A 26,609-nucleotide genomic window follows, 5' to 3' on the forward strand; every position below is an offset into this window, starting at 1 on the left:
ATTTTTTTTTTGTCGTTTAACTTGTTAATGCGATAATATGATTTTTCCTTATTTTTTTTTCCCCCCTTTCCTAACGGCTGGTGTTGAGTGTAAACCCAGTAACAGCCCAGTTGTGGAGTTCTGCCCCGTGACTGAGTTCCTTTGTGGTCTGTAGGTTGCATACAGGGAAGGTTTAGGGAAGGCCACTCCCAGCCCGATCACTCCGGAGATGGAGAGAGTCAAGCGGAACCAAGAACAAATCAGCTCGGTACTGAAAGCACAGCCAAGCACCTTATGTCAAAAATAACCATCCTCAGCCAAACTCTGCCTAATTCAGCCTTACTTCCCCACTTTTCCTTATTTTTGCCTATTTTCCCTTTGATTTTTTAAAATATTTTTTTCTTGCCTTTTGCCAATAACGTTTCAGCTGCTTTCTTTCCTTCCCGAGATCTTTTCCACTCCGCAGGGCTGAGTTTGCTTGAACGTTAACCCCAGTGCCAGGAGAAGCTGGAATTCTCCCAGCCCCAGCTGTGTTTGTGCCCTGCAGGTGCTGTACAAGGAGCACATGGCCAAGGGAACTCCGACCCCGCTGACCCCGGAGATGGAGAGAGCCAAACGCAACCAGGAGAACATCAGCTCGGTGGGTGAAACGCAGGAAAAGAACATTTCATCCCCGAAATCCACACTCAGACGGGAGAGGTTTGGAAGGATATGGAATGATTTAAAACTTTCTGGTGCTGTCAAGTATTTCTGTGATGAATTGGGTTCTCCAGGGTGGGGTTTTAAACAGTTAAATTTCAAATTACTGCCGTAACACTCTGTGACGTATAAAACTACGGTTCTTCAGTAAGAGTCACTTATAAATTTGTATAAAAATCTGGGACTGGCCCTTCTTTGGCAGCCTGGTTCTCCAGAGGTAACTCTGTGCTCCTCCTCCCCTGGCAGGTTCTTTACTCTGACAGTTTCCGCAAGCAAGTCCAAGGAAAAGCCGCCTACGTCCTGGACACGCCGGAGATGCGGCGCGTGCGGGAGACCCAGAAGCACATCTCCACTGTAAGAGCACTTCCAGAGGTGTCCTTCCCCTGGGAAGGGAGTTCAGTATGAAAACAACCCTGCCTGGCAGCCAGGATGACGTGTCCTACCAGGTTTGGGTACCCAAGGCTTTAATGCTAAAGCCAGTTCTGGGATTAGGATTGGGAAAGCCAAAGTTCAGGAGCTGGAAACGCCTCTGGGGGAAGCAGGAATCCAAACCCTTTGGAATTGCAGGTGAAGTACCACGAGGACTTCGAGAAGAGCAAAGGGAGCTTCACGCCCGTGGTGACCGACCCCATCACGGAGCGCGTGAAGAAGAACATGCAGGACTTCAGTGACATCAGCTACCGGGGCATCCAGAGGAGGGTGGTGGAGATGGAGCGGAAACGCGTGGACCAGGACCAGGAGAACCTCACAGGTCAGGAGATCTGGGCACATCTGCTACAGGAGGGGTTTAATTTAAGCTCAGCCACATCGATTCAAATTCATCACCACCTGGAGATGTTTTTATCCAAGTCCTTTTTGGAAATGTTCTCTGCCAACAGCTGTGAATGACCTGTGACCTGCTGTCCCCACCTTGATAACGTCATGCTGCATTTATGGTTCTTCTGTTTTGAACTCCCATCTCTATCTATTAGAGAAATACCATGCTGTAGATTGATTGTAAAAAAGCCAAATTCATGCTATAGGATTGAGAAGCACTGATTTATAAAAAAAGGGGAATTTTTCAAATTCCAGACTGGTTTGGGGTGGAGGGACTTCAAAGCTCATCCAGTCCCACCCTGCCATGAGTCCCACTATCCCAGGCTGCTCCAAGCCCCAGCCAGCGTGGCCTTGGGCACTCCCAGGGCTGGGGAGGGCACAGCTCCTGTCCTGCCAGCCTGTGGGGCTCAGCCTCAGGAAATTTCCTTTTTCCTGCAGGGCTCCGGGTGTGGAGAACCAACCCCGGCTCCGTCTTCGACTACGACCCCGCCGAGGACAACATCCAGTCCCGGAGCCTGCACATGATCTCAGGTGCGTCCCACGGGCTCCGAGGGAAAAATGGGATTTGAACTCCTGCAAGAATGGAGTCTGGGTGCCAGACAGAGCTGAGAGACCCCAAGGGACACAGGGGACTGAGGAGAAATTGGCTGTAGCTGCTCCTCACCAGTGTAACTTACGTTCAAAAAATTCATTATTAATTTTCCTATCATATAATGATCCCACAGAGGCAGGAGGAGGATTGTTTATATGATCCACAGCTGCCATGATACAGCCTGTGCTTCCTTTTGGAATTACTGAACAGGAGTTTGTTCTCAGTGACATTTTTTTTAACTCCTGTCTGAGAGGAAAATACCTGGATGGTAGAAAATTGTGGGGATGGCCCAGTGCTGTGTCAGGAAGAAAATCAGAGGATAATTAGAATAAAAATTCTGGAAGCAACGAGGACTAAGGGGAAAGAGGCTGGAGAAAGGATAAAATACTGTGAATACTGAAGAGCAGTATTGGAATGGAATACTTAAAAAAGCACTGGGAAATCCCACAGTGGAGCTATAAAACTACTCTGGGATCGTGGAAAAAATGAGATTAGCAGGGCTGGGTTCTACAAGGCCTCAGCTCTGGGGTTGGTGGCTCTGAGAGCCCCGGGGTTGGTGACACTGAGGGCCCTGGGGTTGGTGACTCTGAGCCCCAGGGGTAGTGACACTGAGCCCTGGGGTGGTCGCTCTGAGCCCTGGGGTTGGTGACACTGAGCCCAGGGGTGGTCGCTCTGAGCCCTGGGGTTGGTGACACTGAGCCCAGGGGTGGTGACACTGAGCCCTGGGGTGGTGTCACTGAGCCCAGGGGTGGTGGCTCTGAGCCCAGGGGTGGTGGCCCTGAGCCCTGGGGTGGTGGCTCTGAGCCATGGGGTTGGTGGTGGCTCTGAGCCCAGGGGTGGTGGCTCTGAGCCATGGGGTTGGTGGTGGCTCTGAGCCCAGGGGTGGTGGCTCTGAGCCATGGGGTTGGTGGTGGCTCTGAGCCCAGGGGTGGTGGCTCTGAGCCCTGGGGTGGTGGCTCTGAGCCCGGGGTGGACTGTCCCCGCTGTCCCCCCAGTCCAGGCGCAGCGCCGCAGCCGGGAGCACTCGCGCTCCGCCAGCGCCCTGAGCATCAGCGGCGTGGCCGACGAGAAATCCGAGCCCTCGGACGGCACCGACCAGCGCCTGTCCTACTACAGCAACGGGGGCTTCTTCACCACCACGGCCACAGGTACAGCCACGCCTGGGGACACACAGGCTGCCCAGCTGCCCGTGGGCAGCCATCCCCACAGCCAGGAAACCACGCAGCTCCAGAACGTCGGGTTGTGCACGAGCAACAGCCGTAAACGCGCATTTGGAACTGACCTTAACCCGTCCCTGTGGCCCAGCCCTGAACTTTATCCCAGCCAGCTCCATTGCAATCCCATAATAACCCCACACGATGTTCTTTATCCCAACCATCTCCATTGCAATCCCATAATAACCCCACACGATGATCTTTATCCCAACCATCTCCATTGCAATCCCATAATAACCCCACACGATGATCTTTATCCCAACCATCTCCATTGCAATCCCATAATAACCCCACACGATGATCTTTATCCTGACCAGTCCCATCACTGCCACAGAATGAGCTTTAATCCAAACCAGCCCCATTGCAATCCCATAACCCCCCACAATGATCTTTATCCATCACAATCCCATAATAACCCCCCACAATGATCTTTATCCATCACAATCCCATAATAACCCCCCACAATGATCTTTATCCATCACAATCCCATAATAACCCCACACAACGATCTTTATCCCAACCAGCTCCATCACAACCCCATAAAAAATAACCCCAATGATCTTTCTCCATCCCATAATAACATCAATCCCATAATAATCCCATAATAACTTTCTGCAGTGGGCTACAAGCAGGTCAAGACCATTGAGTTGCCACAGCAGCGCTCGTCCTCGGTGGCCACCCAGCAAACCACGGTGTCCTCGGTGCCTTCCCACCCCTCCACTGCTGGGGTGAGTAACCCTGGGGGATTTGGGGACCTAGAGGGGTCACAGCCACTAATTAATGATTAATTAACACTAATTAATAGTGTTAATCCAAGACTGAGTTGGTGACATTGCAGTCCATGGGGCAGAAGCTCTGTATGAAGCCAGGTGTGATAGGGACTTAAGTAGGACAGAGCCTCCCTTGTGCCTGGAAACTGGGAATGAGCTCCTGGAAACTGGGAATGAACACCTGGAAACTCGGAATGAGCACCTGGAAACTCGGAATGAGCAACTGGAAACTGGGAATGGGCACCTGGAAACTGGGAATGGGCACCTGGAAACTCAGAATGGCCACCTGGAAACTCAGAATGAGCTCCAGAAAACTCAGAATGAGCTCCTGGAGACTCAGAATGGGCACCTGGAAACTGGGAATGAGCTCCTGGAGACTCGGAATGAGCACCTGGAAACTCAGAATGAGCAACTGGAAACTGGGAATGGGCACCTGGAAACTGGGAATGGGCACCTGAAAACTTGGAATGAGCTCCAGAAAACTCAGAATGAGCTCCTGGAGACTCAGAATGGGCACCTGGAAACTGGGAATGAGCTCTTCTTCCTACTCAGCCCCTGAAAACTGAGCAGTGGGAGGCAGTGCTCAATCAAAGATTGCCTCTGGAGTAAAGGACAGTGGGAATGGCACGGCCTCCAAAAACCGCTGGGAGGTGGTGACACTTGGAGCTGGTGGTGCCCAAGGCCACCAGGGGTGAGGACGCTGCTCAGGCTCAGTGTCACCAGCACACCCCGGGGTTGTGGCACTCGGCTGCCCAAGGGGCTCAGGGAGGCAGAAGAACCCAGAGCAGGAGGTTGGAAGGAGCAGCCAGACCCTGCCGTGACACCAGCCCCAACCCTGGGGTTTGACCGTGTCCCTTGGTGCTCCTGCAGAAGACTTTCAGGGCCGTGCCAGACTTTGACCGTGTCCCTTTCTGTCCTCTACGGCTGCTGGGGTTTGACCACGTCCCTTTGTGCCCCTGAAGACATTCTGTCCCCTGCAAGGCTCTGACCATGTCCCTTCTGTCCCTGCAGAAGACATTCCGGGCCATAGCAGGGTTTGACCACATCCCTTGTGGCCCATGTCAGGGTGTGACCACGTCCCTTGTGTCCCTTGTGAAGAGGGTCTGGGCCATGTCAGGAGTGTGACCATGTCCCTTCTGCCCCCTGTAAGGCCACGTCACTTCTGTCCTGTGTCCCTGTAGAAGACATTCCAGGCCATGTCAGGGCGTGACCATGTGCCTTGTGTCCCTTCAGAAGAGGTTCTGAGCTCTGTCAGGGTGTGACCATGTCCCTTGTGTCCACTATAAGGCTTTGACCATGTCCCTTGTGTCCCTGCAGAAGGCGTTTCGGGCCATGTCAGGGTGTGACCACGTCCCTTGTGTCCCTTCAGAAGAGGTTCTGAGCCATGTCAGGGTGTGACCATGTCCCTTGTGCCCCTGCAGAAGAGGATCTGGGCCATGTCAAGGTGTGACCATGTCCCTTGTGCCCCTGCAGAAGAGGTTCTGGGCCATGTCAGGGTGTGACCATGTCCCCTCAGAAGAGGTTCTGGGCCATGTCAGGGTGTGACCATGTCCCCTCAGAAGACATTCCGGGCCATGTCAGGGTGTGACCACATCCCTTGTGTCCCTTTGTGTCCCTGCAGAAGACGTTCCGGGCCATGTACGACTACACGGCGGCGGACGCGGACGAGGTGTCCTTCAAGGACGGTGACACCATCGTCAACGTGCAGGCCATCGACGAGGGCTGGATGTACGGCACCGTGCAGAGAACCGGCAAGACCGGCATGCTGCCGGCCAACTACGTGGAGGCCGTGTGAGCCCGGCCTGGGACGTGTCCCTGGGCTGGGACGTGTCCCCCCGGGGATGGGACACTGCCCTGGGGATGGGACATGTCCCCTCAGGGATGGGACACCTCTCCTGGGGATGGGACACCTCCCCCTGGGGATGGGACATGTCCCTTCAGGGATGGGACACCTCTCCTGGGGATGGGACATGTCCCCTCAGGGATGGGACACCTCTCCTGGGGATGGGACACCTCTCCTGGGGATGGGACATGTCCCTTCAGGGATGGGACACCTCTCCTGGGGATGGGACATGTCCCCTCAGGGATGGGACACCTCTCCTGGGGATGGGACACCTCCCCCTGGGGATGGGACACCTCTCCTGGGGATGGGACATGCCCCCTCAGGGATGGGACACCTCCCCCTGGGGATGGGACATGCCCCCTCAGGGATGGGACACCTCCCCCTGGGGATGGGACATGTCCCCTCAGGGATGGACACCTGCCCTGGGGATGGGACATGTCCCTTCAAGCATGGGACACCTCCCCCGGGATGGGACATGTCCCTTCAGGGATGGGACACCTCTCCTGGGGATGGGACACCTCCCCTCAGGGATGGGACACCTCTCCTGGGGATGGGACATGTCCCCTCAGGGATGGGACACCTGCCCTGGGGGTGGGACACCTCTCCTGGGGATTGGACATGTCCCCTCAGGGATGGGACACCTCTCCTGGGGATGGGACACCTCTCCTGGGGATGGGACATGTCCCCTCAGGGATGGACACCTGCCCTGGGGATGGGACATGTCCCTTCAGGGATGGGACACCTCTCCTGGGGATGGGACATGTCCCCTCAGGGATGGGACACCTCCCCCGGGATGGGACATCTGCCCCAGGCCCTCCCAGTCCCCTCAGCCACAACAGAAATAACTGCAGAGCAAAACACACCTGGAATATTTCACAAGGTTTCCAAAAGTACCTCTAAGCACATCCTGCCTTTCTCCCGCTGCCAAACACTTCCAAATGTTTGGAGTTTCAAACGTTTCATCATGATCTAAGACACTACAAGACATCTCCAAAATTCCACTGCTGAAGACTAACACACACATTTTATGATTCGTTCTCCCACAAGGAGAGAATTTTTCTGGGCTGTTCTGAAATGTTTCAATCTCTTCACTTCCTTTTCCATTTAAGCTTTGTATTTCAACCCAATTTATCTGGGGAGGGGAAAGCAACCACCCCTCTCCTCCTGCTTGCTGAGCTCTCATGAATGTTTCTCCTGCAACTGTTCTGGGGGCAAAAGCTGTGATTTCTTGTAAATTAGTGATGAATAAAGCTGAGGTTTCTGCAGTATGGCTGGATGCTGTGGTGCTGGAAAAGGGAAGGACCCAGATCTGGGGTTATTCCACACTTGAAGATCACTTTTTGCTTTATCCACTGCAGCACCTGGTAGCAGCCACTCCACAGGAAAGAAGGGAATAAAAATCCCTGGATATTGTGTCTCCCCCATAGATTAAATCCAAGTTAACAGCAGGGGTTGTAGCATCACCCCTGAGGAATTCAGAGTCCAGAGGGAATTCCCAGCAGAGGCAGCCTGGAAGGGAAATGTTCAAACCCTTTCCATGTGTCAGGAACATCCTGACCTGCCCAGGCCATGGAAAGCTGAACCCTCCTAAGGAGGCAGATCTGGAACCAAAACAACTTCTCAGGAAAGCAACAAAACCCTCAGAGCTTCCTCTTGCAGCTCCAGGCTGCTTGTCCTGTCCCTTTTCTCCACGAGACACAAACAGGGCAAAAAATCCTGAGATTTTTGCAGACATCCCACCTGTCCCTGTGCTCCTACCTTACACCAGCACTGTGACATTCCCAGGTCACTCTCAGCCTTAGGAATCCAATTTGAAGGGAAGCTGAAGAGAGAAAAAGCCCAGAAGCCACGACCAAGACTGGGAACTATTTGCTCTTTTATTTGCCCATGTAAAAGTTCAAAAACCACCTGCAGCAGTTCCTTTCAATAAACATCCATCTGGACAGCTACAGTACAATATATACAGATCAGAATTCCAAAGGGAAAACCTGGAATTCTGGCTGAAGGTCTCCAAGAAGCAGCAACGCAGTCCATGCAATTAAAACTCCATAAATTATTACCCAACATCTGCTGTGAGTCTGTACACAATATACAAAGAGCTCTTGTCCAATCCATCATTTCCTCATGGAAAAAGTCTTCCCAAACAACTGCTGCCAGCAAAGGCCATGGGGCAAAGCCTGGGGGGCTCTGCAGAGTCTCTCTCCTGTACAAGAACATTTCCTCTGAGCTTGAGTCGTACAAAAATACATGGAAAAATAGATCCAGTACAAATCCCAGGCTCCTGCTGGAAGGAATTAACCCAGTTTACCTCACACGTGCTGCTCCAAAGGGGCAGAGCTGGCAGCTCTCAGCCCACAGCAGGAGTTTGCAGCAGTAAGAACACTTTGGATTTGAAAAAAAATAATTTAACTACTCTGTTGGTTTGGTTTGTCACAGTCTTTGCTATTGCACAGCTTTGTCAGGTTTTCTTTCACTGCCTGAAAGAAAGATGCATAGCAATCCCATAAAAACACCTCTGTCAGGGAGGAAACAGTCCAACAACAAATACAGGCAAAAAACAAGAAAAAATTAAAAAGGGGGGGAAAAAGAGGGGAAGAAAGAAAGGGGGAAAAAAGAAAGAGGGGGAAAAAAGAAAGAAAGAAAGAGGGGGAAGAAAGAAAGAAAGAAAGAGGGGGAAGAAAGAAAGAAAGAAAGAAAGAAAGAAAGAAAGAAAGAAAGAAAGACGGGGAAGAAAAAGAAAAAAAGAGAGGGAAGAAAGAAGGAAAGAGGGGGAAGAAAGAAAGAAAGAGGGGGAAGAAAGAAAGAAAGAGGGGGAAGAAAGAAGGAAAGGGGGAAGAAAGAAAGAAAGAGGGGAAAATAAAAAGGCAAAAAAAAAGGAAAGAGAACAAATTTATGAAGATGTTAACAAATATAGCCCCAAATGCAGACTGCAGGAGGAAGTGAGCAGAGAGGGAGGCAGGGGGGAGGCTGCACCGAGCTCCTCCTGCTGAGGATGAGCAGCTACTCGGGGCCCGGCTGGGGCGGGCAGGGCCAGCGGGCCTGCAGGCTCCTCAGGATGCACGAGGCCATGGCCAGCAGCTGCTCCTGCATCTCACACAGCTGCTGGCCAGAGTAGCCCTGCAGCTCCTCCGAGCTCAGCTGCGCTGCCAGGGCCTGGATCTGCCCCAGCAGGTCCACAGGGGGCTGCTCGCTGCTGCTGCTGCTGCTGCCAGCCTCCAGATCTGCAAGGAAAGGAGAGAAGTGCAGGGAAAGCCAAGCACAGTTCCAGCTGGCTTTGTGTGGCAAGCTGTTGCCTTGATTCCTAAGATTTTCTAAAGGTTTCTGAATTTACGTTCTTATAAAGAACTTTCTCGCTCAACTTTCTGTAAACAATCTATTGCTTTACATGCCTCCATAGAGGCACAGAAATTTAATGTACCAGTAATTTGTCCAGTGTCATTGGAGAGGTGGCACATTCACCCTCCAATCCACTGTCACCTTTGGAAAAGTATAAATGCTGGAGTCAGAAAATAAACTCCCTCTTTTTCACCTTGCAATAGCAGTGGCTCACACGTGCTTTCACATGTCCTATAGTGACAGCAAGCACATTTCTTTCTCTCTGTGCACCTCTATGAAAATTCCTGAGAGACAGAAATGCCCTTGCCACAGTTTTGTATAAAATCACTTCTTTGAGCAGCCTGCCATGTATTTATTCCATGGGAAACACTCCCAGCAAAGGCACTTCACCCTGCCCTTCCTCAGGGTGAGTTTTTCATGATTGAAGAAAACTAAACCCAAAATAAAAACAAAAAAGGATGAGGTGTTCCCACCAGGAGAGAAAGAAGACAAGACAGCAGAGCCCTCTAAATCTAAAGCAAAAAGCCACCAGCAGGTACCTGCTGCAAGTTTTTCCTCATCTCCACTCAGAGATTTCTCCTCCACGTCATTTCCAGGCTTCTCAGCCTCTTCAAGCACTGTGCTTTCCTCCAACGCTCGAGATTTTACCTGGGTGTTTTTTGGGGAGAGAAAACATTTTCAGATTGAAAAAAAAAAAAAAATTATATTGTGAACTGTATTTTATCCTCATAATAAATCCAATCACTTTTCCTGTTAATAATAACAGCTTAACCAAGTCATGTGTATCTTGAATTCATGGTACTGAGGCAGGCAGGGACTGGGTTTTAAAGTGCTGTTTTTAATATAATTCCTGCAGTAAATGAGATCAGTATTGGTTTCCTGGGTGCCAAAATTCAACTTTACCTGTTGCTCGTGGTATCCTTTCAGAGCTCTTTTGACATTGGAGACTTTGGGGGAGCGGATGGGGAGGGTTTTGATCTCCAGAGGTGTCAGAGTGCTCAGGTCTCCCACGGTTTTGATGTTCTTGGCTCGGATGAGCTGCCCCAGGCCCCTGGCACTGCAGCAGGGGAGGGAAAAGGGGTCATTGGTACAGTCAGGGAATATCCCGAGCTGGAAGGGACCCACAGGAGCATCAATCCAACTCCTGGCCCTGCACAAACTCCCCATCCCTGGGGAGATTTTCAAGCATCAAAAAAGTACTTGAAGAACGCCAAAATAGTTAAGTCTCCTCCTCACTCAACCAACCCCAATCCCTTTAAAGAATTCTGGCTAAAACAGTGGTTTGATAGGTTCCTAAGGGCTCAGTTTCTACTGAAATGTCACCTTCAGAAGCAAGAAGCCACTGACCAGATGTTGGATGTGATCTGAGGTAAAATGACATCCACAGGGGCTTTGCAGCCAGCCAAGGCCGGGTACACGAACTCCGAAAGGCACGGCAGAGATTCCTTGGCCATTTCTGTGATCTGGGATAACACAGGCAAAGTATTAAATTAACTGCCACACGCTGAATACAGGGAAAAAAAAATAGAAGAGAAACATGAACCAAAGCACTTCTTACTAAACACTTCTTTGAGCTCTTAAATTTAAGGGTACGAGATCCTGGGGACAGAAATCCTTTGGTTGGAGTGGTAATGTGCTGGATAGAAAAAGAGGAAAAAAATATCTCAGGGTGCTAGAATTTAGTCAATGGTAGGAATTCAGTTAACAGTAGGAATTCAGTTAATAGTGAGATTTTAGCCCCTGAAACCTCAGAGTTCACTGGAGTTCAGAGAACGAATCAGGCTAAAGCAGTTTTGTTTCTTACACTTCAGATCCTCAGCCCTTACAACTGTGTGTAAGTGACTACAAACATGCACCAAACCATGCTATTTATGATCAGTACACAGATACTTGGGACACACAGGACATTGTAACAGGATTTACCCTGACCTGCATGTTAGAGAGGATTTTAAGGCTCCTGGAGGAGGGTGAGGAATGGGACCTGATGACAGGACTCCTCCTGTCGATGTCGTCTGCCAGGCCCTCCTGAAAAATGGGATTTGCAAAAGAGACTCGGCGGATCTGAGGAGGAGAGAAGGAGGTTTTAGAGTGGCAACTCAACCCAGCACAGCTTGGTGAAATCACTCTGAGGAGACAAAAAAAAATCAGTTTGCAATCATTGAAGTTCTTGAATAACCCAGGGAATGTTTCAGCCAAGGACAGACCGTGAGGATTCCCTAAGGAATCTCCATTTACAGCCCTGAGCATGCTGCTCCTGGTTTTGCAGTGATCTGGGATGCTCTGTTCCACAATAAAACCCCTCACAACACAAATCTGCCAGTGCTGGCACGTTCCAAACCCAAAGCTCACCATTTCTGTAAGATTATTCACAACAGAAGCCAGTAATTGAACACCCCAGCTGGGGTATTCCCTATGGAATACCTTATTGGCAGGTGACAGGGAATCGTCCTCCTGGCTCCTCTTGACCCCTCTCTTGAGGATGCTGGTGGATGGGGAGGCTGAGGGGGACCAGGTGCAGCGGGCCTGGAGGCTGGTGGGGCTTTCAGCCACCTGCACCGAGGGATCCCCTTCCACCTTCAGAGGGGAATCCACACCCACATCTGCCACGGCCACGTTTTCAGGCACTTTGATTTCAGTTTCCACCAGTTCAACCTTCGTATCTTGATCTGCAACAACACAAGCTTCTCCAGCAGAGTTCTCAGCTTCTCCTTTTTCCTCCTGATTTCCTTCTAGCTCCTGCATCTCTTTTTCCTCAGGTTTGCTGTCAACGCTCAGCTCCTCAGGCACCTCCTCCTGTTGTCCATTTTCATTTATTTCCTCCTTTTCTGTACCTGCTGGTTCTTCCTCTTGATCCCCTGAGTCCAGGCAGCTCTCCCTGGGCTCCCCAGGAACACTCTCAGGCAGAACCTGTTCTGTTTGCTCCTTCTGCTCAGGAGGTTCCTTTATTTCCTCCATGGACTCAGTGGTTTCAGCTGCTGGACCCTCTGGAGTCTCCTCCTCCACCCCCACACTGCTTCCCTGCAGGTTTTCCACATCCATTTCCTGCCTTTCCAAGCTGAAGGTGTTGGGTTCCTTGGGAGGGTGCAATGGAGTGCTCATCCCACACGGAGCCAGGGCCAAGCTCTCCTCCAAATCTGAGTGACCAGAAACAGTCCCAGGGCTCTGAACTGGGGTGCTCTCAGACTCCTCCAGCTCAGAAGCTTTCTCTTTTTTTGTCTCAGTCACCTTTGAGTCAGTCACCTGCTGCTTTGGCTTTTTAAAGCAGCAATCACAGCTCTTGATCTTCTTCACCCTTTTGCTTCTCTTGTTCTGGCACTCAGGGCTTTGCAGAGAGGAGGGCTCAGCACCTGGAGCATTTGCTGCAGGTGCACAGTCCCCTGTGCTGCTTTGCTTCTCCTCTCTGCTCTCCTCTGCTGCTCTCCCATCCTGCTCAGACACACAGGAGCTGCCCAGCGACTCCATGGATGCATCACCCTTGTGCTGCTCCACGCTGCTGTCCTGCAGAGCCTCTGGATTCTCGGAGCTGCCAGAGCCCACAGCTTCTCCAGCAGCTGCAGCAATTTCCTGCTTTTCCAGGCCACCTGGCTCAGCTGGCACTGCAGCACCTGTGCTGACCTCAGGCTCACCTTTAGGGACCTCCAGGGGACTCTTAGTTTCATCTCCCTGGGCAGATCCCTCAGGGCTCTGGCTCCCCGCCTGTCCCTCTTTTAATTTACCTTCAAGAGAATTGCTTCTACTCCTCAATTTCATGGTTTTTTTCCTCTTTGTGCTCTCCTCCTTGCCCTCAGAGGTGTCAGCCTCGGAGTTTTCTATGCTGGACAGCAACCCCTGGGAAGATCTCCTGGTGTGGTAGCGTGGGCGCTCCACCTTCTGCCCCGCTGTGCTGAGGCTGCCCTGAGCTTCCCCCTCCGGCCTGGGGGAATCCTCTGCCCTCCTGGCAGCCCTGCTGCCCTCCTCATCCAGGCCCCTGCAAGCAGGAGAGTCCTTGGAGCTCCAGTCCTCTGCCCCTCTCTCAGCCTGGCTGCTCTCTTTTGCGCTTTCTGTCGTTTTCCCAGGAATTCCTTTGTGCTTTTGGGATCCATCACCTTTCCCCTGGGACGGCTTCTTCTGCCCAGCCTTCTCCTCCTCTTTCCTCCTGTCTCTCTTTGGGAGCCCGTCCTCCTTCTCCTGGCTGCCCGAGGAGCTGTCCACAGCGTCTGTCCGTCTCCTGGAGGAGCGCCGCAGCTGCTTCTGCTGAGGGGACACTTGTGGCACCTGGCTGTCCTCCCCTGGGGCCTGCTCAGAGCTGCTGCTGCTCTCTGGGGGGGTGTTCTCCTTCGAATCCATGTCCAGCCCCCGGGCCTTATCCATTTCTGCGATGGCATCCTCGGCTTTCTGGATGTCTGCCTCCGTGGAGAGCAGCGCCCGGGAGTGGTTGAGCAGGATGTGCTCCACATCCTCCCCTGCAGAGCCCAGCTCGGCGCTGCTCTCCAGGCTGTCAGGGGCCAGGGATTCCTCTGGCCTGCTCAGGAGTTTGGATTTGCTGCCCTGCAGCTCCAGGCGGCTCTGCCGCCGCGTCACCCTGCGGGCGGCCGCAGCCCCCGCGGCGGGCTCGGCTTTCGGGGCGTTTTTCGGGGGGTTTTTCTCCTCCTCTCCAGATTTCTCTGCCTTAGCAGCAGCCTTGCTGCCGCTGCTGCTCTGCTGCGTGGCTGCCTCAGGGGCACTCCCAGGCAGCTCTGGCACGGAGCTCAGTGGGGCTGGGCTGAAGGCTCTGCTCTCTGCAGACCCGAATTTCTCCAGGGTGATGAAGGACTGGCGCCGGCTCGCGGGCTGGGGGGTGCCAGAGATGATGTCACTGGAGGCTGAGCTGCTGGTGACATCTGAGGTGTCCTCCTTCCCTGCTGAGGCCTCCTGGGCAGCTGCTTCCACAGAACTTGTCTCCAATCCCTCTGCAGTGGATGTTTCCTCTGGGATCATCTTGGCTGTCTCCTCTGGGATCATCTCGGCTGTCTCCTCTGGGATCATCTCGGCTGTCTCCTCTGGGATCATCTCGGCTGTCTCCTCTGGGATCATCTCGGCTGTCTCCTCATCCTTTTTGGCCTCCCCCTCGCTGCTGCAGGCTGGGCTCTCCTCTGAACCACATCCTTCACTCCCCACGTTTTCCTCCTGTCCCAAAAACATCAACAGCAAAAGGTTTGGCCTAGGAATCAAATGGAATAGTTGTACTTGTCCTGTGAATATAATACAATCATCAACTGCAGTGCTGGTGCAATAGAAAACAGCACACACACAAGGTTTTTCTAACCACCCTCCCTCAAATGATTTATTATCTGTGTTTTGAGAGTTATAAAAGATACTTTTAAAAACCATTTCATCCCAAAACAAAGAACTCCAAAAATGCTTGAAGTTCTGCTGTATTGCACCTGGTCTGACTGGCACTACTATCAGCACAGGAGCTGTTCAGGCAATTCCTCCCCAAAAGGAATTCAGGATTTACAATCTTTACCCCAGTAAAATCCTGTGGCAGCACAGGCACATGGGTGACCAAAAACTGCTCACATAGATCCTCCCATTCTGAAATCAAATACCCAGTGATTTGGCCTAAATGATATTCTAATTAATCCCAAAGGAATAAATTATATAAAGCAGAACACAGCTCTGCAAGGAGGTTAAATTTTCTCTCACTTGGTGTTGAGAATGGAAAACAAATCACAAAACCTCTCATGTTTTTTGCAGATACTCTGATTTTTGTCACCATCAGACAGTGGGAAATTACCTGAGGTTGGTTTGCAGGGTCTTCTTTGGCATTTTCTACTGAAGGTGGCATTTCCCTAGAAGAGAATTACTGAAATCAGTAATTGCTGTTGCCAAAGGAGAACCCTTAAATGACCAAAACTTCTACTCACAAAGAATCTTCCTGGCTCTGGCTGTACTGGGAAAATGAGGTGGTGTCCTGGGAGGCATCCAGGTTGTTGTACATGGCAGGAATGTCAGCTCTGGAACAACACCAGGAACGGGAGTCAGACTCCACTTTGGAATTTATTGTCTCCTTATTCCAAGGCTATTCTTTTCAGCTGCATTAAATCTTTATTTTTGGGGAATCAAAGCTGTGACTGGGATCCCACTCTGCAAAGAATTCCCCACATCCCAGAGGAGCTCCTGCCTCAAGCCCTGCTTTTGCTGCCTAAGCACAGAAAACACACCAATATTATCTTCTCACATTAAAAGAGATCATTCTAAAGATTCTTCTCCAATTGAGATGAGTCTTGGGGATATCCTAATTCCTGACGTGCTGCTGACTCAAGAAATCCTCTCCTCAGATTGTTTTATCCAATCCTTTCATTTCCATGATTTATGAAAAATGACATCTTTTATTTCAAACTGCATGTCAGCCCCCAAGTAAAACTCTGAACTCCAAATTCCCAAACTCCAATCAGACTAGAGAGAGTGTATTTAATACAAAGAGGAAATGCCATTACAAGAATAACTTGGTTGTTTTTAAACAGCAAAGCAAGGAACTCTCTTAGCTTTAAACTTCATAACTTGTATGGGAGAACATGAATCAATTACCTATGGTGGTGTGAGAAACAGGAATTAAGTTATGGCAAGCTCAGCTACTCAAGGAATGACATTTCACATTAAGTTTAAAGCAATAAATGACAGACCTCTTTGACCTAAGCACTTCTTTCTGATGTTCTGTCAATATTCTTGGTTTTGTTTCTGGAGGAATGAACACAAAATCAACAGACTTCTCCTCTTCCAGAAGTGTCTCACTTGTTGTCTTAGGAGATGAAAATTCTAATTTTAACTGCAGAAAGATAAAAATCCCAAATCCTGGGTTAGGAAGGAGAGAGGAACTGAAAATCAGGAATTTCTGAAGGACATGACCCATTTCTGTGATGGATCTGCCAACCCCAAAGCCCACCAAAAAATCCGTCACAGCCTCCACAGAGTGAGGACTGAGGCTCTTTTCTGCCACCCTCCCACCCAGCCTGACCCCTCCCCAAAAATTCTGACAGGAATATTAACTCTGACTCTGCTGGGCAGCCCAGGCTGGAGAGAAAAACATTTCAGCATCCCTGAAGTCTTGAAAAGATCCTGGATTTGATTTGATTCCTCTCTGGAAACACCTCACCTTGGCAGGTGTTGCTTGCACGTTGCTGGACTTGTCTTTGCCATCACTTTTGGGTTCACTCGTCTGTGCCAGAATTGAATCTCGTTTCTGTCCCACCTTCACCTCCATCCCACTGATCTTTGCATCCAGCTGGGAATTCTCCATCTGCTCACACAAAACCACACTGAATGCACTGTGGGGAGAAACTCCCAAGCTCACAAACCCACTCTGTGTTCATTTCTAGAATAAAACCATCCCACACTCACAAATTTCCTGTAAACTATGTAGAGGACAACTTAAAAAATTAAATATTTCAAATAAATTCCTAGAACTCAAAATTTACTATGCAGGAAGTGGTAAAAACCAGCTGAGTCTTCTGACAGTGCTAGCTCAGCAGTTTATCATCCTAAACATGACACACCACTGTAGGTCAATCAGATTAAAAATCCCAGCTGACCTTTCACTCCCTGCTGAACAATTCCCATGAAATCCCAACAAAACATTTACCAGGTCAGAGAAGGGGCCACTGCACTCCTCAGACAACTCAATGCTTTCAAAACCAGGCAGCAGCAGAGGGATTTTCTTTTTGGCTTGGCTTAACACAGACCTGCTCAGCAATAAAAAATAAAATACCATTTTAGATTTATAGGAGGGGGAAAGGTGCACAAAAAGAGTAGTAGCAAAAAAAAAAAAAAAAAAAATTTAGATTTATGGGAGGAGGGAAAATGCAGAAAAGGAGCAGCAGCAAAAATAATTTAAAAAAACATTTTAGATTTATGAAAAAGGGAAAAGTGCAGAAAAAGAGCAGCAGCAAAAAATAAAAATGTTTTAGATTTTATGTAGGGGGAAAGGTGCAGAAAATGTATTTTTATTTTTTGCTGCTGCTCTTTTTCAGATTTATGGGAGGGGAAAGGTGCAGAAAAAGAGCAGCAGCAAAAAATAATAAAAAATAAAATTTTAAAAAAAAATTTAGATTTATGGGAAAGGTGCAGAAAATGTTTTTTTGATTTTTTTGCTGCTGCTCTTTTTCAGATTTATGGGAGAGGGAAAGGTGCAGAAAATGTTTTTTTTATTTTTTGCTGCTGCTCTTTTTCAGATTTATGGGAGGGGAAAGGTGCAGAAAAAGAGCAGCAGCAAAAAATAATAAAAAATAAAATTAAAAATTTAGATTTATGGGAGGGGAAAGGTGCCGAAAAAGAGCAGCAGCTCACAATAAAAGCAGCCCCAGCTGGCACAAGGAACCAGAATGGCACAACACAACTTGTGAGCTCCCCCTGTGCAGGTATCAGTGCTAAAAATGAGATTCTTACTTGAGTTGCTCGGGATAGGAGAGGGAGGAGGCCTTGGCAAAGGTGCAGTTCCAGAGCTGGGCGCTCTGCTGGCGGATCTGTTTGCTCCTGTGCTGGAAGGCCACGCACAGCACGGGGCTGAGCTGCTGCAGGAGCTCAGAGTCACAGGAGCCCGGGCAGTGGCACTGCAGGCACTGCAGGATCTCTGCCAGCAGCTTCTCCAACTCGGGGAAAACAAAATGCAGCTTTTAGAACGGGAATCTTCAACTATAATCTCCTGTATTTTGAATTATACCTTTATTTTCGACTTTATTTTTGCAGCTCAAAATGTCACATCACATGCAAGTCCCAGAGCTGAGTGCTCCTCACTTCCAGAATTTAATTTTTTTTAATTTAAAAGAATTTAAAAATTAAAATCTCTACCCTCATCACATTTTTTTAATTATTTTTTTTTTTTTAACACAGGAGAAATAGCAGAACTCTGCTGTCCCACATCTCCCCCAAGCCCAGTGATTTCTGTAGCAAATTTACCTTGTTGTTCAGGTTGCTGTAGACTTTGGGTACCTCAGGGAGCCTGCCAAAACAAATTTAAATTATTTCTACTTTGCTGTCTCATTTATCCCGAGCATAAAAATTTAACACATAATAAATTCCAGCCCTGCACACTGGTTTTAATGAATAACTTGATGGAATCACTTTGTGAAATGAGCCTCAGTTGGGGATTAAAGAACTTCCTGATGGAATTTCCCAGATCATTCTTTAAATTCCATGGATACTGCCATGATAACTTCAGGAGAAATGAATGGAAAAATCAGTGGTAATTAGTACAAATTTAATTTAAAATAAAAGCTTTTCTTATAAATTAACTTCTAATTGCACTCTAAATGCTCTCCTTAAACACATTTCCCAGGCCCCATAAGCATTTGCATTAAAAAGCTGAAATACTGCCATTAAAAAGCTGAAGTACCACTAAGCAATTCCATAAACTAAACAATTCCATATAAATAAATAAATATATTCCATATAAATAAATATATTCTATGTACAAAAAATCCTTAGGTACAATTAGGCAGAAAAATGTGAGCAAACTCCATTTTTTGAAGTCATTTTATAAGCCTGTGACCTCCAAGTTCCCAAATTTTTTTTTTTTCCTTCCAATGTCTTCCTTCAAAAATATTTATCCAACTTCAAAGAATGATGCTCAGAAAAAAAATTTCTCCATTTTTATGAATAAATGCAAGGAAAACAATGCTCAGGAAAAAAGCACCAAGCAAAGTTTGTCCCAGTATTTCCTTCTGCTTAAAAACATCCAGGATTTCAGTGCACATCAAGAAATCATTGTTAATTTCCTTGACAAGTTAATGCAAATTTTATTTTTTCCTAAAATTGTATTTATTTCTATCAATAAATATCTTCACTGCAGGGCAAATTACTAGCAGGTGGAAAGTAAATTTTGGAGCCTTGCAGAGATGCTTAGAGAGTCACTCTGAAGTGTTGACCTGATTCTTAAAAGTGTTACATTTTCTTTTATAATTATTTTAAAAGTTTTAAAGTTCTCATTAAACTTCTTTAGCCTTCTGATAGATCATGTTTGCATATTTGAGAGTCAAGAGTTCCCACACAATTTCATGGATAAATAGAATATTTACAGATTTCTCTGTGGAAAGGAATGATTGATTAATCTTTGGAGTAGTGTGGTTGGAGAGGTGGTAATTCCAGCCTCCAATCCACCAGAAACAAAAATCAAGCAGAAGAAACAAAAATCAAGCAGCAAAAGAGCAACAATGACAGAAAAAACCACCCCGGTGTTGGGTACAGCAAAAAAACAACTTTTAATTAAAGGTGGCTCAAGTTGTTCTGCATGATCAGGTCAGATTGATAAAAATTCCATTTTAAATACACATTTACACTGAGGATGGGCTTCCCACTCTAATAATTAACATAGACAGTGCCTAAAGCAGCAAACAGTGGGAGAAGAGGTCACATTTAGGAGAAATCAATAAAATTAAGGTTCAAGGCTCACTGTGTGCTCAAGGACAGAGCCTCGTTGCCAGAAAAGTCAATCCAGGCACAACAATTAAGTTGCCATTAACAGTCAAAGCAAAAATAATTTTTTGTGCATAGAAAAGATTATCAAAGCTGCTTTTCCTCCTCTCAATCCATCCAAATTTTCCTAAATATGGTCAAACTTGCTTTAAAAGTAACACTGATATTGTGAGCTAAAAGAAGCTGCAATATAACGTCTCAGTGAACTTTTAAATTGTCTTGTTTAGTAATTACTGATTTTTAAGCGGTATTTATCACTTATTTATCAGGATTCAGGATTATTTTATTACAGATGTTGGAATAAAACTGGCTCTTTTCTCTTTGGAACTTCCCAAGCTCTGTGTGCTGATTTTGTGTCCAACAGCGACACCGAAGAGACGAAAATTGAAAACGCGGAGCTTTTATCATCCCACCCAACTGCAGCTTTGTCCCACCCAACTGCAGCTTTGTCCCACCCAACTGCAGCTTTGTCCCACCCAACTGCAGCCCCCGTTCCTTGGAACACTGACTGGGTTTTCTCATAGAAGACTGCCAAGGGCTGGGAGAAGGTGGCCAGGGTGGTGCCGAGGAGCGAGGGCAGCGAGATGCGGCTGAGCAGGGCGTGCAGGGCGGCCAGCAGGGCCAGCCCCAGGGCGCCCAGCGGCTCTGCCTGCAGCTCCGAGCTGCCCAGCTCGTGGAAGGAGTTCAGCAGCAGCAGCAGCAGCTTCAACAGAGAGCTCAGCTTGCCAAGGGGCTCCTTCTTCTTCTTAGCCCAGTCCGTGGGAGTCTGCGGGGCTGATGGGCAAAGAGGCAGGTAAAAATTGGGTTTTTTCCTTCAGCGACATCAAAAAAACAAGCTGAACATTGAGTATGATGAAAGAAGAACTCTGTTCCCAAACTAAATCTATATACAAGTTTAAAAACTGATTTAACAACTTAAAACACATTTTTAGTGCATGATTTTATCTGATTTCTATTCTTCTTATTTCTATTTCTGGCTGGTCAGACTCTGCTTTTAAGGTTTTAATGGCTACTCAAAAATAAACCACCACTCCTCAGATAGAACAAATTTTGGAACAGTGAACAGGAGGGAAGGTGAAATATAATTGTTATTAATTTATTTATTTGGAAGTCAAGTTTACATTATGTTCTTCCTCATCAATATTCCCAATTAAAGCATTTCATTCCTTCAGCAGCCCATCACTGCATTTCACCACTTTAACAAATTCCCATGGACCATTTTAACAAATTCCCATGGGGCAAGTAAACTTCAACTACTTTTTTACTGAATTATGCTTTTTTGGAAATTATTTCTTCAGCTTTAACAGTTTAAGTGGGAATAGGACACAGAGAATATTTTATACACAATGACCCTGTGTCTTCTGCTAAACTCTAATTTTTAACCAACTCTCAAAGCCACACACAGAAACCCCAAAATTTAAGGATTTCCTTACATCTGTTTTTGGGCTGGAATTTAGTGCCATAGGGTGCAAAGTTGATGCAGTCAACCATGACTGACACAAGGTGGGTGAGACCTTCCAGCATGGGAAACACCTGAGGAGGAAACAGAAAGAAAATTCAATCAGCAAAACCTAAAAACCAACCAGCAAAACCAGAAGTCAAGCAACAAAAATCAAGCAGCAAAATATCAACAATGACAGAAAAAGCCACCCTTGGTATTTGGGATAGCAAAGAAAGAACTTTTAATTAAAGATGGGTGAAGCTGTTCTGCATGATCAGGTCAGACTGATAAAATTCCATTTTAAATACACATTTACACTGAGGATGGGCTTTCTAATAATTAATTTAAAATAATTAATCTAATAATTAACATAAACAGTGCCTAAAGCAGCAAACAGTGGTAGGCAGAAGGGGTCACATTTAGGATAAATCAATAAAATTAAGGTTCAAGGCTCACTGTGTGCTCAAGGACAAAGCCTGGTTGCCAGAAAAGTCATTACAGTTGCCATTAATAGTCAAAGTACAAATCATTTTTTGTGCATAGAAAAGATGATCAAAGCTGGTTTTTTATCCTCTCAATCCATCCAAATTTTCCTAAATATGGTCAAACTTGCTCTAAAAGGAACACTGACATTGTGAGCTAAAAGAAGCTCCAATATTTCTTCTCATTTATTGTCTTGTTTAGTAATTACTGATTTTTAAGTGATATTTATGATATTTATCACTTATTTATCAGGATACAGCAGCATCCAAGGTTACAATGATGCAATGCTCTCAATTACAGGTTTTTAAATTCCATTTTATTTGTGTTTTTCACAATATTTTTTTTTAAAGTGAACTTCATGCTTCAAGGATTTTATACCAAACTAAATGTTCATCCCCTTCCCCTTGTGGTGTGAGTTTGGGAATAGGCAATTTAGGTAACAAAAACACTGATTCTTTCAAAATCTCTCTTTTATACAGCTTTAGGAGTAAAATCCTTAATTTTTAGTGTACAAGGCTGATGGTTCCATGTTCCTCCTTCCCAATGGCATTGCCTGGGTTTGTGGAATTTATAAACACACTTCACCTGGACAAACCCAAATTACCACCACAATGACGCTCATTAACCATTATTAAAAATTATTAATTAATTAGAAGACATATCTAAAATCTGCTTAACTATTTGAATGTGCAACCTTTATAGTTATTTTTATTCCCTTTTTTCATTTCTCTACCAACTCCTGTCAGTAAAGAAGTTTTAAAGCTTCTCACCTGAGCCACTTCACACTACAGAAATCACCAGATTAGAATTTACAACACACATTGTAAATTAATTAAAAAACCTAATTAAGAAGAGATCTGCTAAATGATCAGTTTTATACTCACTACTGGAGTTTCACCTTCTAGCCCAGATATTATTTTGGCACAAAGTTCTTCACAGCACAGGTTTTCTTCTGCTGTTGCCACCAGAGCAGCACAGCGAGCAAAAGCTCGATACAGGTCAGACCAAGAGCGCAGCAAGGATTTCAGAGTTGGCTTTAACAGAGAGACAAAAAGTTGGTAAATATCAATATCTGTGCACAGAGAAAAACTTGCTTTGTGGTTTTTTATTTCTGTCAAAACTTGGGGAATTCTTCAGGGTTTTAAGCTGGAGGTTTAGGGTCTTAAATCCATGGCGTTGTACTGAATCCAAAACCCAGCAGACTGAACCCAAAGTCAGCTCTGAGAGTTCAGGGATTTTATAAATCTCACATTGTTTTGAATTAATCTGATTCATTTGCTGTTACCTGTGGGAATCCCTGAGTGGAAAAAATGTGGGATACTGGCAGCAACAAAGCACTGTAGACAGCATTGAAGTTGTGTTCCAGGGCATCCCCCTGGTTCACCTCATTATTCTGCAACAAGAAAAGAGTTTTATGGTTTAATATGATTCATTCCCGTGGGAGTGTGGGGAAGAGAACCAAATTCACTGATTAATGAATTAATTACCTGATTAATCCACTCAGTCAGAGGATGAACAACAATACTCCACATTCTCCAGAGGTGCTCCTTGCTGCCCACCTGCTCTGCACTCTGGTCAATGACACCCAGCACAGACTCACTGAACGCCAGGGCAGAGGTGGGCCCAGACAGGGCAGCACCCACCAGGGATTCCAGGATCCCAAAGAATCTGGGGAAGGAAATTCCACAGGTGAGAGAGAGCTGGCTTTTTCCCAGCTGAGAGGGTAATGCTTTTTCTCTTTAAGCCAGGTCTTACAAGCTCTCAGAGATAAGCATCATACCCTTGACAGCTCAGCTACCTCAGTGGCATAAAAGAGGCAGGATGGCTCCTGTGACAGTGTTGGAAACAAAAAGTTTTAATAAAAGGCAAAATAAAAAAGCTCTTTACAGAGATAAGCCCAGCCAGGGCATGAGGTTCTTGCTCTTGATAAACCACTTCATAAAAGTGATTACTTCTTTTTTTCTCTTTTTCTAGGGAGTTGCTTAGGCAGGACTTTTTGTCTCTTGTCTAATTAGCTATCCTTAAGTTTGAAGTGAAATCCCCAAGGTGCTATGAGGTGTCTTTTAACCAAATTGAGGAGAGAAAGTTCTGGGCTTTTTTCCTTTTTAAGGACACAAAGGGTAACTTGTTTACTCCATCAACAGGGGCACATTCCTGCAAGAGGGGTATAAATAAAAATGGTGTGGTGTTTTCCCAGGGATGCTCAAAGCTCCAGGTACCTCTCATCTGTCACACAACATTCCAGGAGATTGTTGTGGAAGGGCAGCTGGATCAGGAACAGAGCTGGAGTTCCCTGGAAGAGAAATGGGAGAGGTTAAAACAGAAATTCACAATTCTTGTTACTGTTGTTAGCCAGAAATTCACAATTCTTGTTACTGTTGTTAGCCAGAAATTCACAATTCTTGTTACTGTTGTTAGCCAGAAATTCACAATTCTTGTTACTGTTGTTAGCCAGAAATTCACAATTCTTGTTACTGTTGTTAGCCAGAAATTCACAATTCTTGTTACTGTTGTTAGCCAAATATTCACAATTCTTGTTACTGTTGTTAGCCAGAAATTCACACCAAAATTGTCAATTCTAACACTTCAACATCAAAAGAAGAGGGCAAACTGGAAGCCTTAGATGCTGCCAGATCCTGGGATTTGCTCATTTCCAGGTTACAGCAAGAGATCTTTTGGGCAACTTCTGTTCAAATCTATCAGAAATATTTCAGCTTTGCTAATATTGAGAGTATTTAACAAACTGTATTTAATATCTGCTAATTAAAACTTCAACGAGGAGCACACCCCCTCCCACTCAGTCTGCTCCTCCCTAAAAAAACCCAAAATTCAGCAGCATTTCAGACTTTTTTCACAGCTTTTTTTGTGATTGTTGACTAAATATTTTATCTGTTCCCTCTTTCTCATGCAGCACACAGAGCACGATATCCACTAATCAATATCAGCCCTTTTTGTGCAGCAATTTCATTAATTAGACACAATTAAATTATTCCACAGAAGTGAGGCCTGCAAGCAAAGTCTGCACTTTGAAATAATTTGACTTCCCAATAACTTTCAGCATTAATGAAGTCCCAGAATTAATTCAAACTTACATTTAAAAGATCCATATCAGCAACCTGATAAGCTGGAGATCCCAATACTTTTGGAGGCAACTCCTTGACAGTGATATCAATGAGTGACTAAGCAGGAAAGAGAAAAAAAATATATTTAAATATATTTTTTCTGAGGGTTCAAATCTTTCAAGCAAAATATAATAAAATAAAAATAAAATATAAGGGAGACAAAAAAAAATGAGAAAGGGAGACAAAAAAAAGAGAGGGAGACAAAAAAAAGAGGGAGGGGAAAAAAAGACACCAAAATCCACAAAAAAACCAACAAAAAAACCCCAAAATATAAAAAAAATACCCCCAAAATACAAAAATTACAAAAAAACACCCTGAAATACAAAAAATTACCAAAACACCACCAAAATTACAAAAAATTTAAGAAAAAAATTACAAGACTCCCCCCCCCAAAAAAAAATCACCAAAAAAAACCCAAAAAAAACCCAAACCACTCCAAAACCTTCCCCCCAAAAAGACAGAAATCACCCGAAAAAAAGCAAAACTGAAACAATTCCCTTCAGTTAAAAAAATAAGAAAAAAGTCCATGTAGAATGTGTCCAAGGTGTTTTTGAGGCACAGGAGAACCACGAACCCAATTCTGCACCCAAAAATGCTTTTCCAGCAGAACTTACCAGGATTTTCTGCACGGGCAGGGAATTGGATCTCACGGTGTTTTTTAAGGCCTGCAGTAACATGGTCAGTATTTCTGAGCCTTGCTTCTCTTTCTTATTTCCTGCAATAAAAATATTTCCAGTCAGAGCACAATGGTCACTCTGAGCAGCATTCAGAATCTTAGTGCAAAAAGCAAAAAAATTACGTGGAAATTTGGAAAAATTTACCAAATCCTTCAGAGATTCAAGCATCTGTTTTGCTCATAACAGAAATGAAATTTTGAAGTTTAAATAAAAAACCTTCAAGTTTAATTAGGAAATGGGAACACCTTTGTTTCATTAAGAGTTGGAATTTTGATACATTAAAGTTGTGGAATTTTGTATTCATCCAAAGAATGCTTCTTCATGTTCTGTTTGAGTTTTCAATAAAAAAGTTTGCATTATTAAGCATATTCTGGACTTTCTTTGGATAAAGGGCATTTTTAAAACAGAAATCAACTTTTATACATCTGCAGACTCTACAGTTTCCTATGGAACAGAATTTCAATGAAGAAAAATGTCAAAAGCGTTCATTTTCGTCTCCATTCCGCAGTACTGAAGGCTGGAGGAGGGGTTGTTCTTCTTTTGAAATGCTTTAAAATAAAACAGAATTATTGATTCATACTAAACCCAAGCAGTGAACAATCAACAATTTCTGGCCTAGTTTAAAAATAAACCACCTCTGACTGGTGAGCAATGCCAAATTAAAGAAAATTACCCTTTTTACCTGCTTCAATTGCTGTTTTCACATATGCATTTATGTCCTTCCAGATAACATTCAGCAAACAATCTGCAAAGCAACAATGGTTTTATTCAGTTTGCAATAAAAACATTCAACAAAACTGCAGCTAAAATACAAATTATGCTAAAGAACAGATTTTGATTTAAGCCAAAGCTCAAATTTCAATGCAAGTCAGACCAGTTCTACTTTTTGTAACATCAGGACTTCACCCAAAGTGTTGATTCTGTTTCCCCTGCCCACTTGATTTCCCAGAAAATGTTGCAATTTCACCACTGAATTCTTACCAGGAACTTCTTTTCCAATTGCAATAAAGCCATCCTGAACAGCATTTATCAGAGTGCTGGCATGCTTACAAAAAAAAGAAGGGCTACTGATCAGTGGGTACTGGAGAGGCTCTACAAGAACAAAAAAACACATTCCATAAACCTGTTAACTTTGCAGTTTACTGGGAAAAGAAGCCTTAAAAATAATCAAGTATTTGTGTATTCACAGCATTTTGAACATACAAATAT

At 45.8% G+C, this 26,609-nt stretch overlaps 2 protein-coding genes across 17 annotated transcripts in view; one reads left to right on the forward strand and one right to left on the reverse strand.

The window, feature by feature from the left end:
* The window catches only part of NEB (nebulin), a 104,725-nt gene extending 98,566 nt beyond the window's left edge, over positions 1-6,159 (forward strand). For 11 of the 14 annotated variants that reach the window (XM_077784870.1, XM_077784871.1, XM_077784874.1 and 8 more), the window contains 7 exons: positions 527-619; positions 925-1,032; positions 1,246-1,429; positions 1,933-2,025; positions 3,082-3,234; positions 3,919-4,028; positions 5,692-6,158. In XM_077784870.1, the coding sequence (XP_077640996.1) occupies positions 527-619; positions 925-1,032; positions 1,246-1,429; positions 1,933-2,025; positions 3,082-3,234; positions 3,919-4,028; positions 5,692-5,865 (915 nt within the window). In that variant the 3' untranslated portion in view covers positions 5,866-6,158. Of the gene's footprint in view, positions 1-526; positions 620-924; positions 1,033-1,245; positions 1,430-1,932; positions 2,026-3,081; positions 3,235-3,918; positions 4,029-5,691 lie in introns of all 14 variants that reach the window. The other 3 variants (XM_077784883.1, XM_077784880.1, XM_077784882.1) reach the window with 1 other exon arrangement.
* A 1,613-nt stretch (positions 6,160-7,772) lies between these two features.
* Positions 7,773-26,609, reverse strand: part of RIF1 (replication timing regulatory factor 1) — a 30,063-nt gene continuing 11,226 nt past the window's right edge. Inside the window, exons 12-35 of one of the 3 annotated variants that reach the window (XM_077784886.1) lie at positions 26,382-26,492; positions 26,083-26,145; positions 25,338-25,438; positions 24,694-24,780; positions 23,821-23,894; positions 23,089-23,269; positions 22,887-22,994; positions 22,486-22,635; positions 21,111-21,210; positions 20,187-20,451; positions 18,163-18,205; positions 17,653-17,855; positions 16,850-16,949; positions 16,364-16,507; positions 15,894-16,009; positions 15,135-15,224; positions 15,005-15,059; positions 11,671-14,394; positions 11,179-11,310; positions 10,808-10,885; positions 10,597-10,712; positions 10,153-10,306; positions 9,789-9,897; positions 7,773-9,134 (exon numbers count right to left, since the gene is read on the reverse strand). In XM_077784886.1, coding sequence (XP_077641012.1) covers positions 8,914-9,134; positions 9,789-9,897; positions 10,153-10,306; positions 10,597-10,712; positions 10,808-10,885; positions 11,179-11,310; positions 11,671-14,394; positions 15,005-15,059; positions 15,135-15,224; positions 15,894-16,009; positions 16,364-16,507; positions 16,850-16,949; positions 17,653-17,855; positions 18,163-18,205; positions 20,187-20,451; positions 21,111-21,210; positions 22,486-22,635; positions 22,887-22,994; positions 23,089-23,269; positions 23,821-23,894; positions 24,694-24,780; positions 25,338-25,438; positions 26,083-26,145; positions 26,382-26,492 — 5,525 coding nt within the window. In that variant the 3' untranslated portion in view covers positions 7,773-8,913. Of the gene's footprint in view, positions 9,135-9,788; positions 9,898-10,152; positions 10,307-10,596; positions 10,713-10,807; positions 10,886-11,178; positions 11,311-11,670; positions 14,395-15,004; positions 15,060-15,134; positions 15,225-15,893; positions 16,037-16,363; positions 16,508-16,849; positions 16,950-17,652; positions 17,856-18,162; positions 18,206-20,186; positions 20,452-21,110; positions 21,211-22,485; positions 22,636-22,886; positions 22,995-23,088; positions 23,270-23,820; positions 23,895-24,693; positions 24,781-25,337; positions 25,439-26,082; positions 26,146-26,381; positions 26,493-26,609 lie in introns of all 3 variants that reach the window. The other 2 variants (XM_077784885.1, XM_077784887.1) reach the window with 2 other exon arrangements.

This window comes from Lonchura striata, chromosome 8, assembly GCF_046129695.1.
Source record: "Lonchura striata isolate bLonStr1 chromosome 8, bLonStr1.mat, whole genome shotgun sequence".
In the NCBI taxonomy this organism is placed as follows: domain Eukaryota; kingdom Metazoa; phylum Chordata; class Aves; order Passeriformes; family Estrildidae; genus Lonchura; species Lonchura striata.